At 38.6% G+C, this 20,044-nt stretch overlaps 1 protein-coding gene across 6 annotated transcripts in view; it reads left to right on the top strand.

The window, feature by feature from the left end:
* TTC6 (tetratricopeptide repeat domain 6) overlaps positions 1–20,044 on the top strand; it is a 234,787-nt gene that overhangs the window by 91,576 nt on the left and 123,167 nt on the right. For all 6 annotated transcript variants that reach the window (XM_037056416.1, XM_037056413.1, XM_037056417.1 and 3 more), the window contains 3 exons: positions 858–950; positions 9,066–9,275; positions 16,950–17,077. In XM_037056416.1, coding sequence (XP_036912311.1) covers positions 858–950; positions 9,066–9,275; positions 16,950–17,077 — 431 coding nt within the window. The remainder of the gene's footprint in view (positions 1–857; positions 951–9,065; positions 9,276–16,949; positions 17,078–20,044) is intronic.

Raw genomic sequence — 20,044 nt, 5'->3', positions numbered from 1 at the left:
TCTGAGTCATTACAGCCTTGCAGTGCTATTGTGCAGTCCTAAAAGAGTTGTTCTTGCATTTTGTCCAGTTTTGTAGTTATTTATGACAAGAAGGTAGAGTAGAAGCCAGTAGCCTCAGTTGGCTATTTTTAATGAAGCAAAGAAAAGGTAGGAAAGCAGAGTTTTAAAGCACAAATGCATGTTCACATATTGCTATTGACATTTGACATTATTAAAAAAACTAGATAAGAAAGAGTCCTTTAAGGGTCATATATGCAAATGTCCAGTTTAACAATGATAAAACTGAGGTGAAAGTTAGCAAAATAATTTGTTTGTTGATGGCTGGTCAATCATATTGGGCAGAAGCTGGGTCTTTTTATTCTTATCCATTGTTAGATGCGGTGGTGGGCTATCTGCTACTTCTACTGAGTAGAGAGTGTATCATAGAAATTAGCATTAATTATGATAAAAATGACACTAATAGTTATACCTATTAAAATTTTAAGTATGTTCATATCCTTTCTTGCTCTTGGTTAGATTAAATTTTAGTTTTGATTTTATCTTTTTAATGTAGCCATTTAATAGCAGTGTTTTAAAGTATCTAATTTAATATTATCTAATTGTCTTAGGCAGTCTGATGATATATTTCTAGAGATCAATGATTTAAAAAGCCATAAAATTGGAATAATAGGTAACATTTTTACTGTATCTTTTCTTCTGCATTTCTCTTTTGATGTATAATATTGACTCACATGTATTTCTCTTTTATATAGCACTAATTTACTGACTTATGTTGATTATGCATTTTGCTACCTTGAATAATATGCATCAGTGACATTTAAAATTGACATTATTTTAATTGTTTTTTTTTCTTCAAGGATATTTCTTTCATGGAGAAAATGTACTGGCACAGAACGTCTCAAGTGCAATCAGAGCAAGGATTACCAATAAGCACTGAGGAACCTCAAATGGTAAAGTCTTTAATAAAAATCCTCCTTGCCTATATTGAAGTAATAGTCTGTCTCCTGTTCCTTGAATGTTTATGTGAAGAGTTTTTTAAAATCTCATTTGAGCCTTGACTGGTGTGGCTCAGTTGGTTGGACGTTGTCCTGCAGAGTGGAAGGTCGCTGCTTGGATTCCAGGTCAGGGCATATGCCTCAGTTGTGGGTTCAGTCCTATTTGGGTGGGTGAGAGGCAACTAACTGAGCAGCCATTTTTTCTCTCACATCAAAGTTTCTCTCCCATCGATGTTTCTCTCCCTGTCTTTCTTCCTCCCTTTCCTTCTCTGTAAAAATAAATAAAATCATAAAAATAACTCCTTTGATTTATTTTAGAGGTGTGTTTAACTGTAAGTACATCTAATGCCACACTGGGGTGCTGGGCTGTTCTGGTTCACTGTTGCTGCCTGTCAGAGACCTTCTGAGCTACAGTCCCAAACTCTGTTCAGAAGGGAATGATTTAAAAAATTCTGGTCTAGAGACATTCAGATCTCTAAGGTAATTGAAGAATTCATTAAAAGTATTAGCTTCTAAGAGAGCATCACATTATTATTTACTTAGCTAGAAGGATTGGGAAAAGCATTGACAAGAAGAGAATTTTGTAGATAAATGTGGTCATTGGTGACAGAAGTTTGTTTCAGGAATAACACTTCTTTTTGTTCATTGGTGTAAGTGTTGTTGTCAGAATACTTACACCATTCAGAGCCATCTGGAACACATTCCCTGTGAGTGGAAAGTGTCTCTCTGTGTACAGTAGTCCACATCCATGTAAAACACATGGGGGCGCGACAGTTCCTTTACAGATGATGTAAAATGATATTATTAAATAGCAAGCTCCTTTAGTTCCTGAAAGCATGATTCCATATACATAAAAATTCTGATCAAACTTCAATTTTAGGGTAACAGGTTATGTTTAGAAAGTGTATGGAATCTTTTCACAACAGCCATGGGTCTGGTCATTTTAGAGTTATTTTAAATGGTTGAACGACTAGAGGTTTTCCCCCTGTGTAGTCTTATCACCAGCCTCAGAACCCAGCACGTGTGGCACTACTATGTGGACGCCTCAGTTCTGAAGGCATATGGTGTGGGCTTAAAACTGACGTGTAGTGTCGTTCCGCTGGGAGACACCCTTTACAGGTGGCTATGAAAGCCTCTGACCTCTAAGTTTCTAATAGATGCAGTAAACTGCAAATATAATATTAAGTTTAGAAAAATAGAAATCTTCACTAATAGAATAAGTTCCTTAATACTATTGCCTACACATTTTTGTAAAGTGTAGGAAGTAGCATTTTGAAAGAAAGTATGAAAAACCATTTGTTAGGTACTTGGCTTAGACACCATCTTGATGATTTAACATGAAGATTTGAAGAAAATATTGATTTAGTTGTAATTCTCTGGGAACCATACCTTCAGCTTTGACATTTACAAGCAATCACTGGACCTTTTCTGGTCACTGGCCTTTTAAGATGAATCTTACAACTTCTTTAGAGGTAAAATACCTTTTAAGTCGGTAACTAGCCATCATAAAAATTAGCCTCCTCTGTAGTATTTTTCATTCCAGACATATTTTTGGGTGCCTGCTCTGTTCCAGAGAGTAGAAGTCCATTTGTTCATCCTGCTTCTTCGAGTTCTAGAAACTTTGTGGTAAGATTAATCTTCACCTCAGCGGCCCATGTGCTCCCATCCCCAAGAGGCCTGCTCTTTCTAAGTGGTGCCCTGCACCTGTCCTCAGAGCACGGCAGCCTCAGGTGTGGACGGCTCAGGTCCACGGGCCAGAGGTCTCTTTGATGCAACTTGTCTTCTCTTACAAAAGAGCATTCTCTTTAACAAACAATTATTTTAGAAAGGGGCGGAGTGAGGGAGAAAGACAGGAGTAAAAGAGCATTCTTAATGGAATATCATTTTTTACGTACCCACCATTTTAAATAAAATGGATTTTGAGTGATCATGGAGAATTATTTTCTGACATACTTACACAAAAATCAAGGAATGTATTCATTCATTTTTCACTATAATATGGCGGACAATTTTTAAAGACATAGTTGATGCAAAAAACAGTTCTTGCGCTTGAGGAACTCACATGGTGACCAGTATTTAAAGAGACAAAATATTTCAAATAGAGATTGTTCTGAATAATCTCTGTGTGTTTTCTAGAGACTAATTACATAGTGGAGAAAACACTGATATAATGTCACTTCATTTATTTATTCACTCATTCACAAATAATAGCAGAAGACCTTCAATGCTCTAAATGCTTGAGATTTAAAATGTAGCTGTGACACAATTTTTAAGAAGGAATTTATGAACTTTAAAGTTTTTAAGTACTCAAACATTTTGGTCTCAGGATATCTTTAAATGCTTAAAAATATTTTACAGACTCAAAGTTTATGTTTGAGTCTATGTGGATTATACTAACCAATATTTATATTAGTAATTAAAACAGAAAATATAAAATTTTTATTCATTTATTTAAAAAATAAGCCAATTACATATTAATATAAAACATTTTGATTTCCGGCCAAGATGGAGGTATATGTAGACATACCGTGCCTCCTCACACAACCAAAAGAAGAAGAACAACAAATTTAAAAACACAAAACAACAAGAACTGACAGAAAATCGAACTGTATGGAACCAAGGAGTTAAAGAGGAAACACTCATCCAGACCTGAAGGAGAGGCGGAGACGGGTATCTGGGTAGAGAGGACTCTCGGCAAGGCTGCAGCAGGAGGACAGCGTGGGCAAGGCAGTGGCTTACAGATTGGGCAGTCCGATATTCTCATGTAGATAAACCGGGAGGAACAACTAGGGAGTGAGACAGACTGCACAACCCAGGGTCCCAGTGTGGGGAAATAAAGCCTCAAAACTTTGACTGAAAAAACCTGTGGGGGTTGAGGTGGCAGTGGGAGAGACTCCCAGCCTCACAGGAGAGTTCATTGGAGAAACCCACAGGGTCCTAGAATGTACACAAACCTACCCACCTGGGAATCAGAGACTCTCAAACAAGTTGGACCCAAAGAAGAACACACTAAGGCACATCATAATTATATTAGCCAAGATTAAAGATAAGGAGAGAATCTTAAAAGCAGCCAGAGGAAAGGAAACAGTTACCTACAAAGGGGTGCCCATTAGACCAACAGCTGATTTCTCTCAGCTAAAACTAAGCAATTTAGTGGGGATAGGATCATATATTTTTGTAAATCTCTTCAATATCTGATTTAATAAAGAGCTAGATTATCATATCTGCTTTTGCATTCAATCTGTTATATATGGTCTTTTGGTTGAAGTATATTAAGTAAGTGTGGTTTCACAAAGGGAGTCACATTTCAATAGCCTTTTTACGTAGTTATAGATACTCTTTGTTAGGACACCACCACTCCACAAGTGGTAGTTTCTTAAAGATCAGCTGCAGTGGGAAATGTGAAACCAGATAAAGGAACTTACTGTATATCATTGTATATCAATACATTAAGATCTATTGATCTGCCTTGTTCTGAGTGGATCTTTAATCCCTGCATGATTTTGTAACCTCATGAGTTAGTCATTTGAAAAGTATTGGTTCCTTGTTTTACTCACCACTGCTTGCCATCATCAGTGCAAATGTCAACACAGTGAAGAAGGCAGAAAAGCCTTAGTATTATTATGACACTGGTTTTGACATTGCAGATCCCCTGAAAGGCTCTCAAAGACTCTCAGGAGTCTGTAGACCACACTTTGAGAACCATTAGTCTGGTGGGTGGAGAAGAAAAGAAGGTAAGAGAGTACAATTTGGAATCAGGCTGTCTAGGTTCGATTACAGGTTTGCTACTTGGTCTCAGTGTGACCTTGAGCAGATTACTTAGCTTCTCTAAACCTCAGTTTCTGTATCCATAAAATGGGATTATAGCCCTGGTTGGTGTGGCTTGGTGGATTGAGTGTTGCCCTGTGAACCAAAAGGTCACCGGTTCAATTCCCAGTCCGTACACATGCCTGGGTTGCATGCCAAGTCCCCAGTTGGGGGCTTGCAGGAGGCAACTGATCGATGTATTTCTCGCACATTCATGTTTCTCTCACTCTCTTTCTCCCTCCCTTCCCCTCTCTCTAAAAATAAATAAATAAAATCTTTAAAAAATGGGGTTACAAACAGGTCCTATTTCATGGAGTTGTGAAGATTAAAATTTAATGAGATAATGCTCATGTTTATTGACAATTACGCTTATGCTCATGACTATTCGGACAGTTGTAATGTAGTGGGGTACGTGCCACAATAGAGGAAGGGCACGGAGTGGCCATAAGATCAGGAGAAACTGGAGGAGGAGAGGCTGGCAGAAGAGGCTCAGCTGCAGCTGGAACGCTACCATTGCCTCCCCCCCAAGCTTTTCTCCCTCCATTTTCCATTGTGGAGGGTGGTACCTTCACCTATCCAGTCTCCCAAACCAGAACTCAGGGAGAGTTTGTTGAGAGAGTCAGGAGTAGAGAAATTCAAAAGGAAGGGAGTGATTAATGGTGCCAAAAGCTATGGTACATAAATGAATGGATTTGTCATAGGTAGACAGTATAGGGCCCATAACACATCCCAGTGTATCTATTCTGCCATTTTTAATTTTTAAAATTTATTTTTATTTTTGAAAGAAGATATGCTTTTAAAAATATTAGAGAGGGGGAGGGAGGGGGAAAGAGGGAGAGACACATCCATTGGTTGCCTTTTACATACCCCTATCTGGGGATCTGGCTCACAACCCAGGCGTGTAACTTGACCAAGAATTGAACCAGTGACTTTTCTGCTTGCAGGTCAGTGCTCAATCCACTGAGTCACACCAGCCAGGGCCATTCTGCCATTAAACAAAAAAAATCCTTACTAGAGGACATGTTTCCATTAATTTTTAGAAAGAGAGAAAGGGGGTTAGGGGAGAGAGAGAGACCTGATGTGAGGGAAGCATTGACCAGTGCCTCCTGTATGTGTGCCAACCAGAGACTGAATCTGCAGCCTAAGTATGTGCCCTGACCAGGGATTAAACCTGCAGACTTCTGGTGAATAGGACATTGTTCCAGCTAACTGAGCCACCTGGCCAGGGCTCTATTCTGCCATTTTTATGAAAAGGATTTTACTAGCTCCTTTTTTAATCAAAGAGGAAAATGAGGCCAAAAAAACAGTTAACTAACTTGACCAAGATCCCACATCTATTCATTGACAGATACAGGATTTGAATTAATTCCCATCTGGTTACAAAACGCTTACTCTTTCCACAACACCAACTAGTAGCTTTATGACAGTATAGAGCTCCAGATTCAAACTGTATTTTACAAACAAATTTATTGACTCAGCCATTAATTGCTTATTAATAAGCTTTTACAGCATTTGATACTGTATGTCATCTTTCTTATTTATTTTACTTATTAACAATGAAATATATCAGAACAAAGATACAGTTGCATTTTCAAGTCATTCTATGGAATTCAGATTTTTATTTAAGTCAGGTTGGTTTATCAACTGCTAACCTGAGGCAGTGAAGTTTAATTGCTAGTGCCTCATAATCACAACTAATTTTGGTTTAAAATTGGGTAATACCCAAATATAACTAAAACGATGCTGTCCTTGAGACTTGGTGAGGTACACGTGAGGTCAGTGAGACATTTTTTGTGGCTGTGCCACTCTTAAATTTATTGGGTGGACATTGGTTAATATGATCATACAGGTTTCAAGTGTACATCTCTATGACAAATGANTGAGGCAGTGAAGTTTAATTGCTAGTGCCTCATAATCACAACTAATTTTGGTTTAAAATTGGGTAATACCCAAATATAACTAAAACGATGCTGTCCTTGAGACTTGGTGAGGTACATGTGAGGTCAGTTAGACATTTTTTGTGGCTGTGCCACTCTTAAATTTATTGGGTGGACATTGGTTAATATGATCATACAGGTTTCAAGTGTACATCTCTATGACAAATGATCTGTGTATGGCATCGAGTGCCCGCCGCCCAAAGTCAAATCATCTTCCATCACCCTGTATTCGGCCTTTACCGTTTACTATCTCCGTACTCCCTTCCCTCTGGTAACCACCATATTGTTGTCTGTGTCTATGAATTTCAGTTTTATATCCCACATCTGAGTGAAATCATACGGTTTTTAGCTTTTTTCGTCTGCCTTATTTTGCTTAGCATAATCTACTCAAGGTAGTCGAGGTCCATCCATGTTTTTGCAGAGGGCACTATTTCATTTTTTTCTTACGGCTGAGTAATATTCCATGGTATGTATGCTGAATATTTTCTTTATCCAATTACCCATTGAAGGTACTTGTCTTGCTGAGAATAGCCATTTTAACAGGTGTGGGAGGTATTCAGTGTAGATTTAATTTGCATTTCCCTAATAATTTGCTAGTGAAGTTGAGCATCTGTGATTATATTTGTTGGCCATTTGTGTCTCTTCTTGGGAGAGATGTCTGTTCAGGTCCTCTGCCCATTTTTTAATCTGATTGTTCATTTGGTGTTGCTTTGTATGAGTTCTTTATATATTTTGGAAATTAACCCCTTTGTCAGAGCTGTTGTTTGAAAATATTATCTCCCATTAGGTTAGTTGTTTTTGTGTTTTGTTTTGGTTTCTTTTGCTGTACAGGAGTTTTTTGGGTTTATATGGTCACATTCATTTATTTTTGCCTTTACTTACCTTGCCTTTGGTGTCAAATTTATAAAATCTTCTCTAAAACCAAGGTCCATAAGATTAGTATATGTGCTTTTCTCTATGTAACTTATTGTTTCAGATCTTATATTTAGGTTTCTGATTCATTTTGAATTAATTTTTTAATTAATTTTTGGGGGGGACAAACTTGTAATCCAGTTTTATTCTTTTGTGTGTGGATTTCCAATTTTCCCAGCACCATTTATTGAAGAGGCTTTGTTTTGTCTACTGCGTCTGTGTTTGTGTTTTTCTGACAATACCACACTGTTTCAATTATTGTAACTCTGTAGTATAATTTAAAGTCAGGCTGTGTGATGCCTCCGGTTTTGTTCTTTTTTTCTCAGTGTTGCTTTGGCTATTTGAAGACTTTTGTGGTTCCATACAAATCTTATGATTTTTTGTTCTATTTCTTTAAAAAACAACATTATGTTTTTGATGGGGATTGCATTAAATGTATATATTGTTGATTCTTCCAATCCATGAGCACAAAAGATCTTTCCATTCATTATGTCTTTTTTCAATCTCTTTGAATAATGTTTTGTAGTTTTCAGTATATAGGTCCTTCACATCCTTTGTTAAGTTTATTCCTAGGTGTTTTTTGTTGCAATTGCAAAAGGAGACTTTTTCATTTTTCTTGAAATTTCATCATTAGCATATAGGAATGCAGTAGATTTTTATACATTGATTTTGTATCCTGCAACTTTACTGTATTTGTTTATTGCTCCTGATAGTATTTTTTGGAGAAGTCTTTAGAGTTTTCTATATACAGAATCATATCATCTGCAAAAAGTGACACTTTTACTTCTTCATTCTCAATATGGATGTCTTTTACTTTTTTTTCTTGCCTGATTGCTCTGGCTAGGTCTTCTAGAACTATGCTGAGTAAGAGTGGTGAGAGTGAGACATGTTTAAGGAACTCAACACAGAGGTAGAAGTGATATTTTGTGAGAACTTTTTATTTGGGTTTGGGATGGAATGCGGGTGTCCAGGTGGTCTTCTTGAGGTCTCTGGGTCAACTCTTCTCTGAGTACCTGAAGGCAAGGTTCTGGAAGAGCATCAAGCTAGGAACAACCCCTTTTTTTCAGGACTGAAGGATCTCAGGTTGGGCAGAGGTTAAATATTTCAGTGGGCCCTGATACTGTGTGGATGTGGGGTATAGTTGGGGTCAGATTAGAGTCCTGTTTCCTTAGAGATGGTGCATAATAACTGTCTCTGTTTTCTGAGACAAGGGCTGAGGAAAATCATTTGCCAGACTTTATATTTTTCTTAAGTCAATTTGAGTTTCTCTTTGTAAATTTTTAAAGGAAACTTACTACCTCTTTTTAATTTCATTCATGCCTTTTATAAGTATTTGTTGTCAAAGAAAAAATTATATAACAAAACTTTGAAAGGACCAATGAAAAAATTCTTGCGCATTTATGTTTTCTAACAGAACGAGGTGAAGGAATGTCCTGAAACTGTACCAGGTACTTTCCAAATTGATCAAGAGGATGTATCAGAAAAGGGAGCCTCAGAAACAGAAAGTATGGTATTTAAACCTCAGGAAACTTCAGAGATTCAGCCAGCAGATGAATCAAGTAAACTTTTGGAAGATAAACAGCCCACATCTGATTCAAAAGCAGCCAAATGGGTGTCTTTAAAGGTAAAACACTATTTATGTTGAAAACAGAATTATGAGAGTTAAAGATACATAGATGTGAAGAAATGGCCCCAGCAAGGGCCAAAAAATGTGGGGCAGTTCACCCTGAAAAAAAGGCCTCAGATGTGCAAATCGTCCAGTTGGGAAAAATGAAAGATCTGTTTTTGAAGGCTTTCAGTCTCAAACCTAATTGCAACTCTGGGGAGAAAAGACAGATTTTTAAGACAGGAAGGAACCTCAGGGCTTTCAGGAATTGACCCAGTCTTCCCCTTACCATCCTGAGGTAAGGATGGGAACTGAGGGCCTGAGGGAACTGTGGCCCTGGGACCAGCACCGGTGTACTCTGTAACACTTATAACTTTACTGCTTTAGGTTTATCCTAACCCCTGAGTGTTTCCCTATTGTGAGAATGTTTCCCAGATTCATTTTATTTATGTATAATTTAAATAATTACTACCTTATTTGCATATGACACTACTATTTACTTAGTCTGTTCTTTGACTCACTTTTTGACTTAAATAAATGTTTACTTAAAAATAGACACATTATTACTAGGATTTATAAAAAAGCCACTTTTCCCTGAAACACAATATACTATCTTGGTTATCACCAGGATCCTCTCTCTGACTGATTCACATGGATATCACTTCTTGGGTAAACAAAATTCCTGGTCAGTCCATCTTTCTTTTGGGATTCTCTTTCCCTACCAAATTACCATGTTTCTGCTATGCTCCACCCAGGTCCGTGGACCATTACCAGTTCTTCAACTCTTGCCCCAAACTTCCAACTCTGAAACCTTGAATTTATCTGTGACCTTTTGCATTTCACATATAATCAGTCCCCAAGGACTACATTCCTCCTAAACATTATTGCTTGTAATTTTCTCTTTTCCAGTTGCTCCCTTCCTAGCCTGGGTCCTGGTGATCTTATATCTGGATTAGTGCACTTGCCTCCTGGTTTTCCTTTATTTCTCCCATCCAAGTATTAACCAGGCCCAACCCTGCTTAGCTTCTGAGATCAGATGAGATCGGGCGATCTCACCATCAGGGTGGTATGGCCATAGACTTTTATTTCTTAAGCCCTGCTTTCTTAGTTTCATCTTGTACAGCACTAGCACTTTGATCCTCTGATGATAATAAATAATAAATAATAAGGAAGATTGACAAGTAATGATTGGCCAGAGAAAATCTACCACCACTGTCAGGGAGGAGGGACCTACCCTGTGACTGGTGACCAACTCCATCGGCAGTCATGCTGCCTTTCTAAAGCTCGTGCTTGGGGTGTGAAGTGAAGCCTGACGAAGCCAAGGAAACCCACTGTCTGCGACCTCCTCCAGGTGAATCCTGTGTGTTAGGCTGACACCTTCTAGGCGTGGAAAACTCAGAGAGCATCTTTGGAAACTGTGACATCTTGAAAGAGTGTTAGACTGGTGGGTACAGGTCGTGTTATCTGTTCTTCTACCTGAACGTTGGCACTTTGGAAATGAAACGTGGGCATGAGAGGCAAATGTTTAGCTACAAAATGTGTCAAAAAATGCAACGGATTTTTCTTGACAGTAGTTTAACTACCATAGCCTGTCAGGAATTTAAATCCCTCATTGGAAAAGTCCCCAAGTGTTCATTTGTTTGGCTTGTTGTAGCTGCTATTTGGTCCAGCACAAATAACGTCCTTTTTTATTAGAAAGTGTTTTATTACAGAATCATAGGTATGCAGTTCTCTAACGTAACAATAACACACTCAAGCACACTGTCTGCTGTGTGACACTTTAGGTGAAATGTCAAGTTGCTGTCCATCTCATGTGAGACATTCTTGTACCCTACCACGTAACTTCTGCCGTACCTGTATTATTAAGAAGTTATGCAAAATGTTAATTTATTTAAAAAAGAGGCAGTCCTTTCCTAAGGTAACTAGACTTTATTGTGTATTAACTATTTGTGAACCACTTTGCTAAGGTAATACTATCTCATTTTTTTCTAATAACAACCTTATTATTAGCCTAATTTTATTGTTGAAAAAAACTGAGTCCTAAAGAACATAAATAACCTGCCCCAGTACCAGCATCTGTGGCAGGACTTGAGGCAGGACCTGAACCGGGGTCTAATTCTGGAACTTGCACCCTTTACTACTTCTCAGCCCTGCCTTTTCGTAACAATCAACAGGTGTCTGGTTAAGTACAAGCACACACTCTCAGCAGCAAAAATGACTGGAGATGGAATGTCCCTCATTCCATGTCTAGTAGGAGGAATGGTTTGATGATAGAGGCTTGGAGAATGGATGAAGAGAGCTCTAAACTGAAAACAGAAGTGTTTCAAGGGGAGGAGAAGGGAATGTCAGATAAGACTGTGTGGTTAATTGTTGTGGGCTATTGCAGGGCACAGCAGAAATGCCACAGAAAATAGCTTTGGAAGTGTTTTCTGTGACTCACCCCACCCAGTCTTCACTAGGGACCCTGCATGTATTTATTTATGTTAACAACTTGAGAGCAGTTATTCATGAACTTTACCTTGTTTGAACATTTGAAGCCGTGAAATTAGTCTCTAGCATCTTTGTCACAGGAATGAGAAGCAACATACGCCAGCACACCCAGCCAGATTAGTGGACTGGGACAAGAAGACCACTTTTTTTTTAAAGGATCTTTTTTTGACATAGCTCATAGCTAATAGAACTAGCACAGAGGTGTTATAGAGGAGCAATGACTTTTACTGCTCACATACATGCCATAAGGTCTCATTCAGCTAATAAGTAGAGAATTCATCAATCTATACTTTACTGACCATTTCTACACTTATAAGCTCGTTAGTATAATAAGGTTATTAAGACTCTAGTCCAGGGGCGTCACGCTCATTTTCACCAGGGGCCACATCAGCCTTGAGGTTTGCCATCAGAGGGCCAAAATGATTTCGGGACTGTATAAATGTAACTACTCCTTAACTGTTAAAGAGTTGAGATTACATTCAGCCCTTTGAAGGCAACTGCACAGCTGATGTGGCTCCTGGTGAAAATGAGTTTGACACCCCTGCTCTAGTCTAAGTCATGACCAACAAAAAGGGAAACTAGATCATTGAGACTGTGAAGAAATGAGTGATGCAAGAGACCATGAGAGGATGGTTGAGCATTTGAAAAGGAAAAAAGGTCAAAAATATGTTAGAATATTTAGATACAGGTCTTGAGATTCTAAATGGAAGGAAGTTTGAGATATGGGGTGCTCTACGGCCTCCCAAATTCTTACAAAACAATTAGGAGAGCTCTGTTGCTCTATTTAAAAATATATAAAAGATGAAAGAAGATAAAAACATAGATAAACATAAAAGTGGCATGTGACTATAACAGTTATATCACGAAAGCTAAGCTCCAGCAGGGTGAGATCTGTGAATGATGCTGAAAATAAAAAAGTATTTTTATGTTAGTTTTGGTGCAAAGAGAGAAAAAAGGAAGGATAACACTGTCATTTTGGATAAATAGTGCGATGACAACATGTGACAGAGCTGCCTTAATTTATTTTTGGAAAAGGGATGAGGATTTAAACAAACAGAAATAGGACAAAGAGAAAAGGAAGCTGATAAACTTGTACTTTGCTTTTCTTAAATTTGACACGGAGAATGATCTTTAGTTTAGAAAGCAGACAAAAGGAATTGATAAAAGAAACTTGAAGCCCAAGATTGTAAAGATTTTGAGAGCTAACTTAGCTACCTGAGCCTGCTGGCTTAGACAGGTCGGTTTAAGACAGTTGAGCCGCTTTCAGGCTGTCAGCAGCTTTCAGGGGCTGCCGCAGTGGGAGAGGTAGGTGCTACATGCCTGGATACTGACAATGGCAGATCTGAGTTTTATTTTTTTAAGGGTCAGGGTTTTGGTTTCTGTAATGAATGATTTACATTCTAGAACGTAATTCTAGAATGGTTAAATGCATCATTAAGAGAACTGTGTTTGAACCTTTATATGGGGAAGCAGTAATCACTTGGAACCAGCGTGGCTTCCCTAAGAGACAAGTCATTGACGACCAACCTTGTTGCTTTTCCTAGAATTGCTAGACTGAGCACCAGAAAAGTGTTAGACTTGAAGTTCAAGACAATAGTATTGTGGTGGACAGCCTGGTATACAAGAAAACTCAATACACATTAGTTGTTATCGTCCTTTGGACTTGAACCATTCGTTCATGAAAGCCTCCCAACGGCAGTTGTAGATGAGACTGCAGTCAGGTGACCTAGATGGATTTGTATTTAGTCGTGCAAAGGGTGCACCCCGCCCCGAAAGTTCCTGTGGACTGCTACATGGCTGTGTCCGATTCATCATATTTCCTAATAATTTGGATGAGCATATGGAGAATTTACTGATGGGATTTGAGGAAACATTCCAAATGTGACTCGGTTAGATTTGGTTGATCAGATCTCAGGTGAAATTTAATTGGGATAAAAGTATATATGGTTCTGCTTTTGGGTCCACAAACGAAATGCATAGATGTGGGATGATACAACTTAGAACAAATGTGAAAAAGACTTCAGGATTTTAGGCTAGAATTTAGTTATGGGGAAAAAATGCAATCATAGTTTGCATTGATTGACAAATACCATGAAAAGGGATCTTTTTTTTTTTTTACCTGATCACATAACACCTTAAATACTGCATTGAGATATAGGTATCCAATCCCAGGGGAATCCCAGGGGAACTGACAAATTGGAGACTGGAAGAGAACATTCAAGATGACAAAGCACAGTTTTTCAAGACTATGTCATGTAAGGCAGAGTGGAAGGCACTGGGGGTGTTTAGCTGGGGGTGGGAGTGGGGCGTGCAGGTCCAGGAATCAGCTGCATTCAAGTATTTGACTGTCTGTCAAAAGAAAGAGAATTGGATTGTGAGATTTGAATTGAGACTAGTGAATGAAAATTGTTAGGTTCTATAATAAACAAAACTTCTAACGATCAGAGGAGTTTCAAAGAGTTCTCAATCCTTTGTTCCTGATTGTGTTCAAGCCAGAATGAATAACCATTTGGTGGAGAAACTGTAGAAGAAATTTAAACATTAACTGGATGGTGAGATGGAATCATCTGTACTCTGAGCTTTCCTCATTTGTCATCACTTTCTTGCTCAAGAAATTGCACCAGCTCTCCCCTCACGACTGCACTGAGCCCCCGCTGGCTGCCTCATGTATGAAACCCTCCCTTTCCCTGGTCTCCTTCCACACTTATTTCGCCTCATCTCTTTGCTTTCTTCAAGAAAAGCTACCCTACTTTCTTTCTTAAGTCTGATCTGAACAAAATATAGAGTAATCCACAAAGAAAAATATTTTTAGATGAACTATTACCATGAATTCTATAAATTTTCTAGGAAGTCTAGGAAAACAATACCAATAACTGTAGTGATTAAAAGACTATTATGTAAAGGATGGTCCTGCACTTTTTTTCAAGTAGTAGAAATAGGAAGTACTGGACTTCCGCCAAGATGGAGGCATAGGTGGAAACAATGTGCCTTCTCCCACAACCAAGTTTGAATACAACAAAGGTTTGGAGAAACAAAGACACAACCAAAGGACAGAAAATTGAATTATACGGAAGTCCGACTACATCTAACCATTCAACGGGACGGTAAGAGGGGCGGAGCCAGCAGTGAGCAGGGTCGGGCAGGACAGGGCCCCCGACCCAGGCGCGCAGGCAGATGGGAACCAGTTGGGGTGCGGGGCAAACCGTGGGCGCATATTCGCAGACAGTGAGACAGACCACGCAGGCCCCAGGGGGCGAGGGCTGACGGCAGTGGCACACTCTCGTGCAGTGGGACGAAACGTGTGGGCCCAGTGACGGCAGCAACTGCGGCACCGGTGAGGGCCGTGGCGGCAGGCGGCGGACAGGACGCCATAGTCCCTCTTTGACCCCGCCCCCACATACAGCGTCACAACCCAGCGACTGAGTTGCCCTGTTCTAGTGAACACTTTAGGGCTCTGATCCTGCTATGGAACAGGCATGAACAACCCGAAAGATGGCGCGAGAAGAACTCAAAGTCCAAGAGCCAATAACTCTCAGCGACCAAGAAATTGCCAGCCTCTCAGAAGCACAATTCAGGACACTATTTATCAGGATGCTCACAGAACTGGTAGATTATAGTCACAAATTAGAGGAACAAAGTCACAAATTAGAGGAATATATGAAGGCTAAACTAATTGAAATGAAGGGAGATGCACAGGAAACCAATAGTGATGGAAAGGAAACTGGGGCTCAAATCAATGGAATGGACCAGAAGGAAGAACAAAACATCCCACCAGAAAGGAATGAAGAAATGAGAATTCAAAAAAATGAGGAGAGGCTTAGGAACCTCCAGGACATCTTTAAACGTTCCAACATCCGGATTATAGGGGTACCAGAAGGGGGAAAGAAACAGCCACGAGTGGAAAACTTATTTGAACAAATAATAAAGGAGAACTTCCCCAGTCTGGCAAAGGAAATAGACTTCCAGGAAATCCAGGAAGCTCAGAGAGTGCCAAAGAAGTTGGACCCAAGAAGGAACACACCAAGGCACATCATAATTACATTAGCCAAGACCAAAATGAAGGAGAGAATCCTAGAAGCAGCAAGGGATAAGGGGACAGTCACCTACAAAGGAGTACCCATCAGACTGTCAGCTGATTTCTCAAAAGAGACCTTACAGGCAAGAAGGGGCTGGAAAGAAGTATTCCAAGTCATGAAATCCAAAGACCTACAGCCAAGATTGCTTTATCCAGCAAAACTTTCATTTAGAATGGAAGGACAGATAAAGTGCTTCTCAGATAAGGTCAAATTCAAGGAGTTCATCATCACCAAGCCCTTATTATATGAAATGCTAAAGGGACTTATATAAGGAAAAGATGATGAATAATATTAACAGTGAAAGGACAGCAAGCACACAGTTATTAACAACCACACCTAAAACAAAAGCAAACCTAGAGGACAGCTAGATCAGGAGTGGAACCATAGAAATGAAGAACACATGGAGGGTTAGCAACAGGGGAGTGGGAGGAGGAGAAGGGGGGAGAAGGCACAGAAAATAGCATAGAGAGTAGGTAGAAAATAGATAGGGGGGAGGGCAAGAATAGTGGGGGAAATATAGAATCTAAAGAACTTGAGACACATGGTTATAAACTAAGGGGGGAGAATGGTGGGGGAGGGAGTGTGCAGGTGGAGGGGAATGAAGGGGGGGAATAGAACAACGGTAATGGTATAATCAATAAAATATATTTAAAAAAAAGAAATAAGAAGTACTATTTCTTCCTTACAGTTGTACAATTGTAAGGAAGCACAAATTGATGAACATTGCTCAAAATAAGTATGTAAATCATTAAAATCCATGTCGGCTCGTATTGCGGCCACCAGCCATGCCAAGCTTGGAAAGACGAAGTGTAAGTCCTAGTAAAACTGTCAATCAAGAAAAATAGGTCTGTGGAGGGAAAAAAGTCACACATTTCTTTAATAGTTTTAAGGCAATAAAAATATTGTAACTAAATATGGTACTAATATTTTTATTGCTGTGAAGATATATATGTAAACATTTGGAAAGGGAGTCAGAAGAATATATCAACTCAACTTTAGGATTTACATTTTGTTATAAAATATGCATAGAAATTAGTAGTTGAAGTATGGGATGGGCCGTTAAATATGAAAGATTTAATTCTCATTTACAACTTTTCTTAACAGCATACTTTTATATTTTTTAAAGGTGAAATCATCGGAATTGTTGCAAATCAGAGGAAAAGAAGTTAAGCAAACACGAAAAAGTAAATTAAGAATTCCACAACAAAAAAAGTCTACAAAATCCCGGCAGGATCAAAAACTATTAAAACAAAAGTAACTGAAGTTTACAAGTTTTACTGTCTGAAGAGAAATTTAGTAGCATTGATACCTTAAAATGCATTTTTAAATGGAATGTTTTTGAAATGTATATATGAGATTTAAATTAAACCTCCTCACAGAAGGGTTGGTGAAAGATAGCATAGTTAGGACATGGATGCTGTCCTCCATGCCTTTATTTCTATTTCTGATCAAAGTACTTGGTTTAATGCCATAACAGTAGCTAGAATAAAAATAGCGCTTTGTGAGACTAAAGAAAATAAATGTTAACAGGTTAGATTTGATTTCTTTCAATCTATGTAATGCCTAATTTAGATTAACTGCTCAATTTACTTGTTGTTTTTATAAAATAAAGTAAAAGACAACCCAATGCAAATTTCCCTAGGCCAATTAAATTGGTTATTTAGATAGCTTTTTTATCCTCTACTATTATTTTATGCTTTATTCCCTCCACCACACTTACAGTGGACTTTCTTGTTATACCAAGAGGTAACCACAATTTTGAATAATAGTGTATAAATGCAATTTAGATTTATGGGTTTATCTTTTGCTCTTCATCTTGTTGAAACAGATTTTCTTCTTATTTCACCACTGGATTTTTATGGGTTGGTTTATTCTAGATTCTTCTTCATTTAACTGTTTATGGAGGCTTAAAGAAGCTTTAATTATTAGCTTTTGTTGTGGCTTAGGGCACTGGAAGGTGTGCTGGACATGGAAGACAACCTTTTTATGGCCGGCCTAAACTTTGTAAATGGATATTACTCACAATTTAGTAGCTGAAAATGGACTCATGGGAAAAGAATTCCAAAGTTTATGAAAGAGTCAAATTGGCATTTAAGTGACCCTGTACATGCCATTGCTTATCTGCATTGCTTTAAGCTCATTTAGTTAGCAAGATTATGTATTAAAACAAATAGTGACAGCAGACAACAAGTATTTTACCTTCAATAAATAGTTACTGTCAGATTATCAATGAAGCAGAAACTTCTTGGTTTTTCCCCCTAAAAAACCTTGCATTTAATGCATTAAGCAAAGTAGAGCGGCCACACACAGAGCCAGAGTCTTTTCTTTTTTATGTCTTAGTGTTTCAGAGAATGACAAATAGTCCTGTTTAAGGAGAGCATGCTATAAAAACACACAGCCTTTCTTGAGCATGCCAAAAATATTTGTAGATCTTTTTGATATATATAGTACTGTGTTAATTCATTAAAACTGAAACCAGGAATTTCCCTTAGAGAGAAATAAGAATGAGATGCAGAAGAATAAAAACATGATATTAAAATTATGTAATAAAATAGAATTTTGGAAAAGTGTTTCTGAATATCTTTTATTCCTTGCTCTATTTTCTTAATCATTTTTTTTTTACCTAACTTTTCTCACCTGTGAGTAGCTCCTAAATTAAAATGTTTTCTTGGGAATTTAGCCCTCTTTTGAAAATATAGTGTTTAGCTCCATAACCAAGGGATATTCACTTACAAATCTATGTTATTACAGTATACTGGCAAAGAAGGAATTAAGATGGGTTCTGTTGCTTTGTTAAGGGAAAAAAAAAAGTATGTAATGCAATCTCAAGTGCGCTCCACTAGCCAGGACTTGCCCCAGACTGAATAATGATGTAGATGAGCTTGACATCAGAGCTCACCTTTTTCTCCCTTCTATTTTTCCAGTTCTTTCTTTGGATGTCTACTTCCTGGACACCCGTTTTCACTCCTCCAATTAGGTCTCTTCATCTCAGGAATTTCTAAATGCTTTAGATTTTCCTCTCTTTACCCTCCTGCACTGGACCAGGGACAGGTTTCATGTTCTGTTCTTTTGGGGCCTTGTGCTGTTTTAGAAATGGCACAGACTGCCCTGTCAGTGATTCAGTAATGCCTAGCAACAGGCATTGTGCAGTGCAGGGAAAGTTAATAACTGTAGCAATACAAATAAAACAAGCACTGTTGTCGGTTCTTACAAAGGCGAACATTAGGGACTTTTATTCTCGTTTTTGCAGAAGATCTTCAGAGAAGTTACTGATACAGTTCGCAAGTGTCAGAGCTGAGATTCTGATCCAGGCCCTGCTAGCTCCAAAGACTATATTCTTCATATTATGACACTATGCAGACATGTAAAGCAGTTAGTGCACAGATCTGCATTAACCTATCAGATAGATGGTCAGAATGGGTGGCACAAAAATAGGGCAATGTATGAAAAGATATATTTGTAAAACAGGAAAATAATTAAATGTTGCTGAGAAATTTGTCTTGGGGATGTTGTTGAAGGATGTTTAGACATGGACAGAAGGAGAGGCAGCGTTCTATCCATCACTGAAAGAACTGGCAGGTCTCGCTAACCCTGTGAATTGTCCTGGAGATGGATGATAACAGCGAACATCTGCCCTGTGAGAGATGCTGTTTTAAGTATAGTCACTTTTTTCTTCCTGAAAATAATTTTATCTAGTGTGTGCTAATGTTGTTATTCCAAATTTACTGAAATGTAAAGTAATTGATTTGCTTATGACCATGGGATAATTTTATACAGGATTTGAGCAGAGGCAGTCTGATTCCCTTGCACTCTATACTCTTAACCACTGGCTTAGAAGTGGGGCGAGATGCCAGGGGCCTCGAAACTTAGAGAGAAGAAGTTAGATGAATGCAGCAAGTGACAAAGCACCATCATGCTGGGTAAAGGAGTATTTAGAGACCAACGTGATAAAATTTTGCAGGAGGTACTGGAGAGGGGAGGAGACCGAGGGTGCAGTGCTCAGTCCAACTGGCATTAGACTGTTGCTAGTGCAGGGTGGCCTGTTGAGGACCCAGAGTGTGGTGGAAGTGCAGAGGGAAAAGGAGCACACCTGAGCAGTGCTGTGTGGGGGGGAAGCTGTGTTTCATCGGATATGCAGGTGAAGGAAAGGGGAGTCAAAGGTGGCTCCAGTGTTTTATATCTTGAAGATGAGGAATCTGGGTGAGATCGTGACATTGGGGA

This window comes from Sturnira hondurensis, unplaced genomic scaffold (genome assembly GCF_014824575.4).
Source record: "Sturnira hondurensis isolate 20B ecotype Veracruz unplaced genomic scaffold, ASM1482457v3 Scaffold0008948, whole genome shotgun sequence".
Lineage (NCBI taxonomy): Eukaryota > Metazoa > Chordata > Mammalia > Chiroptera > Phyllostomidae > Sturnira > Sturnira hondurensis.
This window is presented reverse-complemented; position numbering and strand designations above follow the sequence as displayed.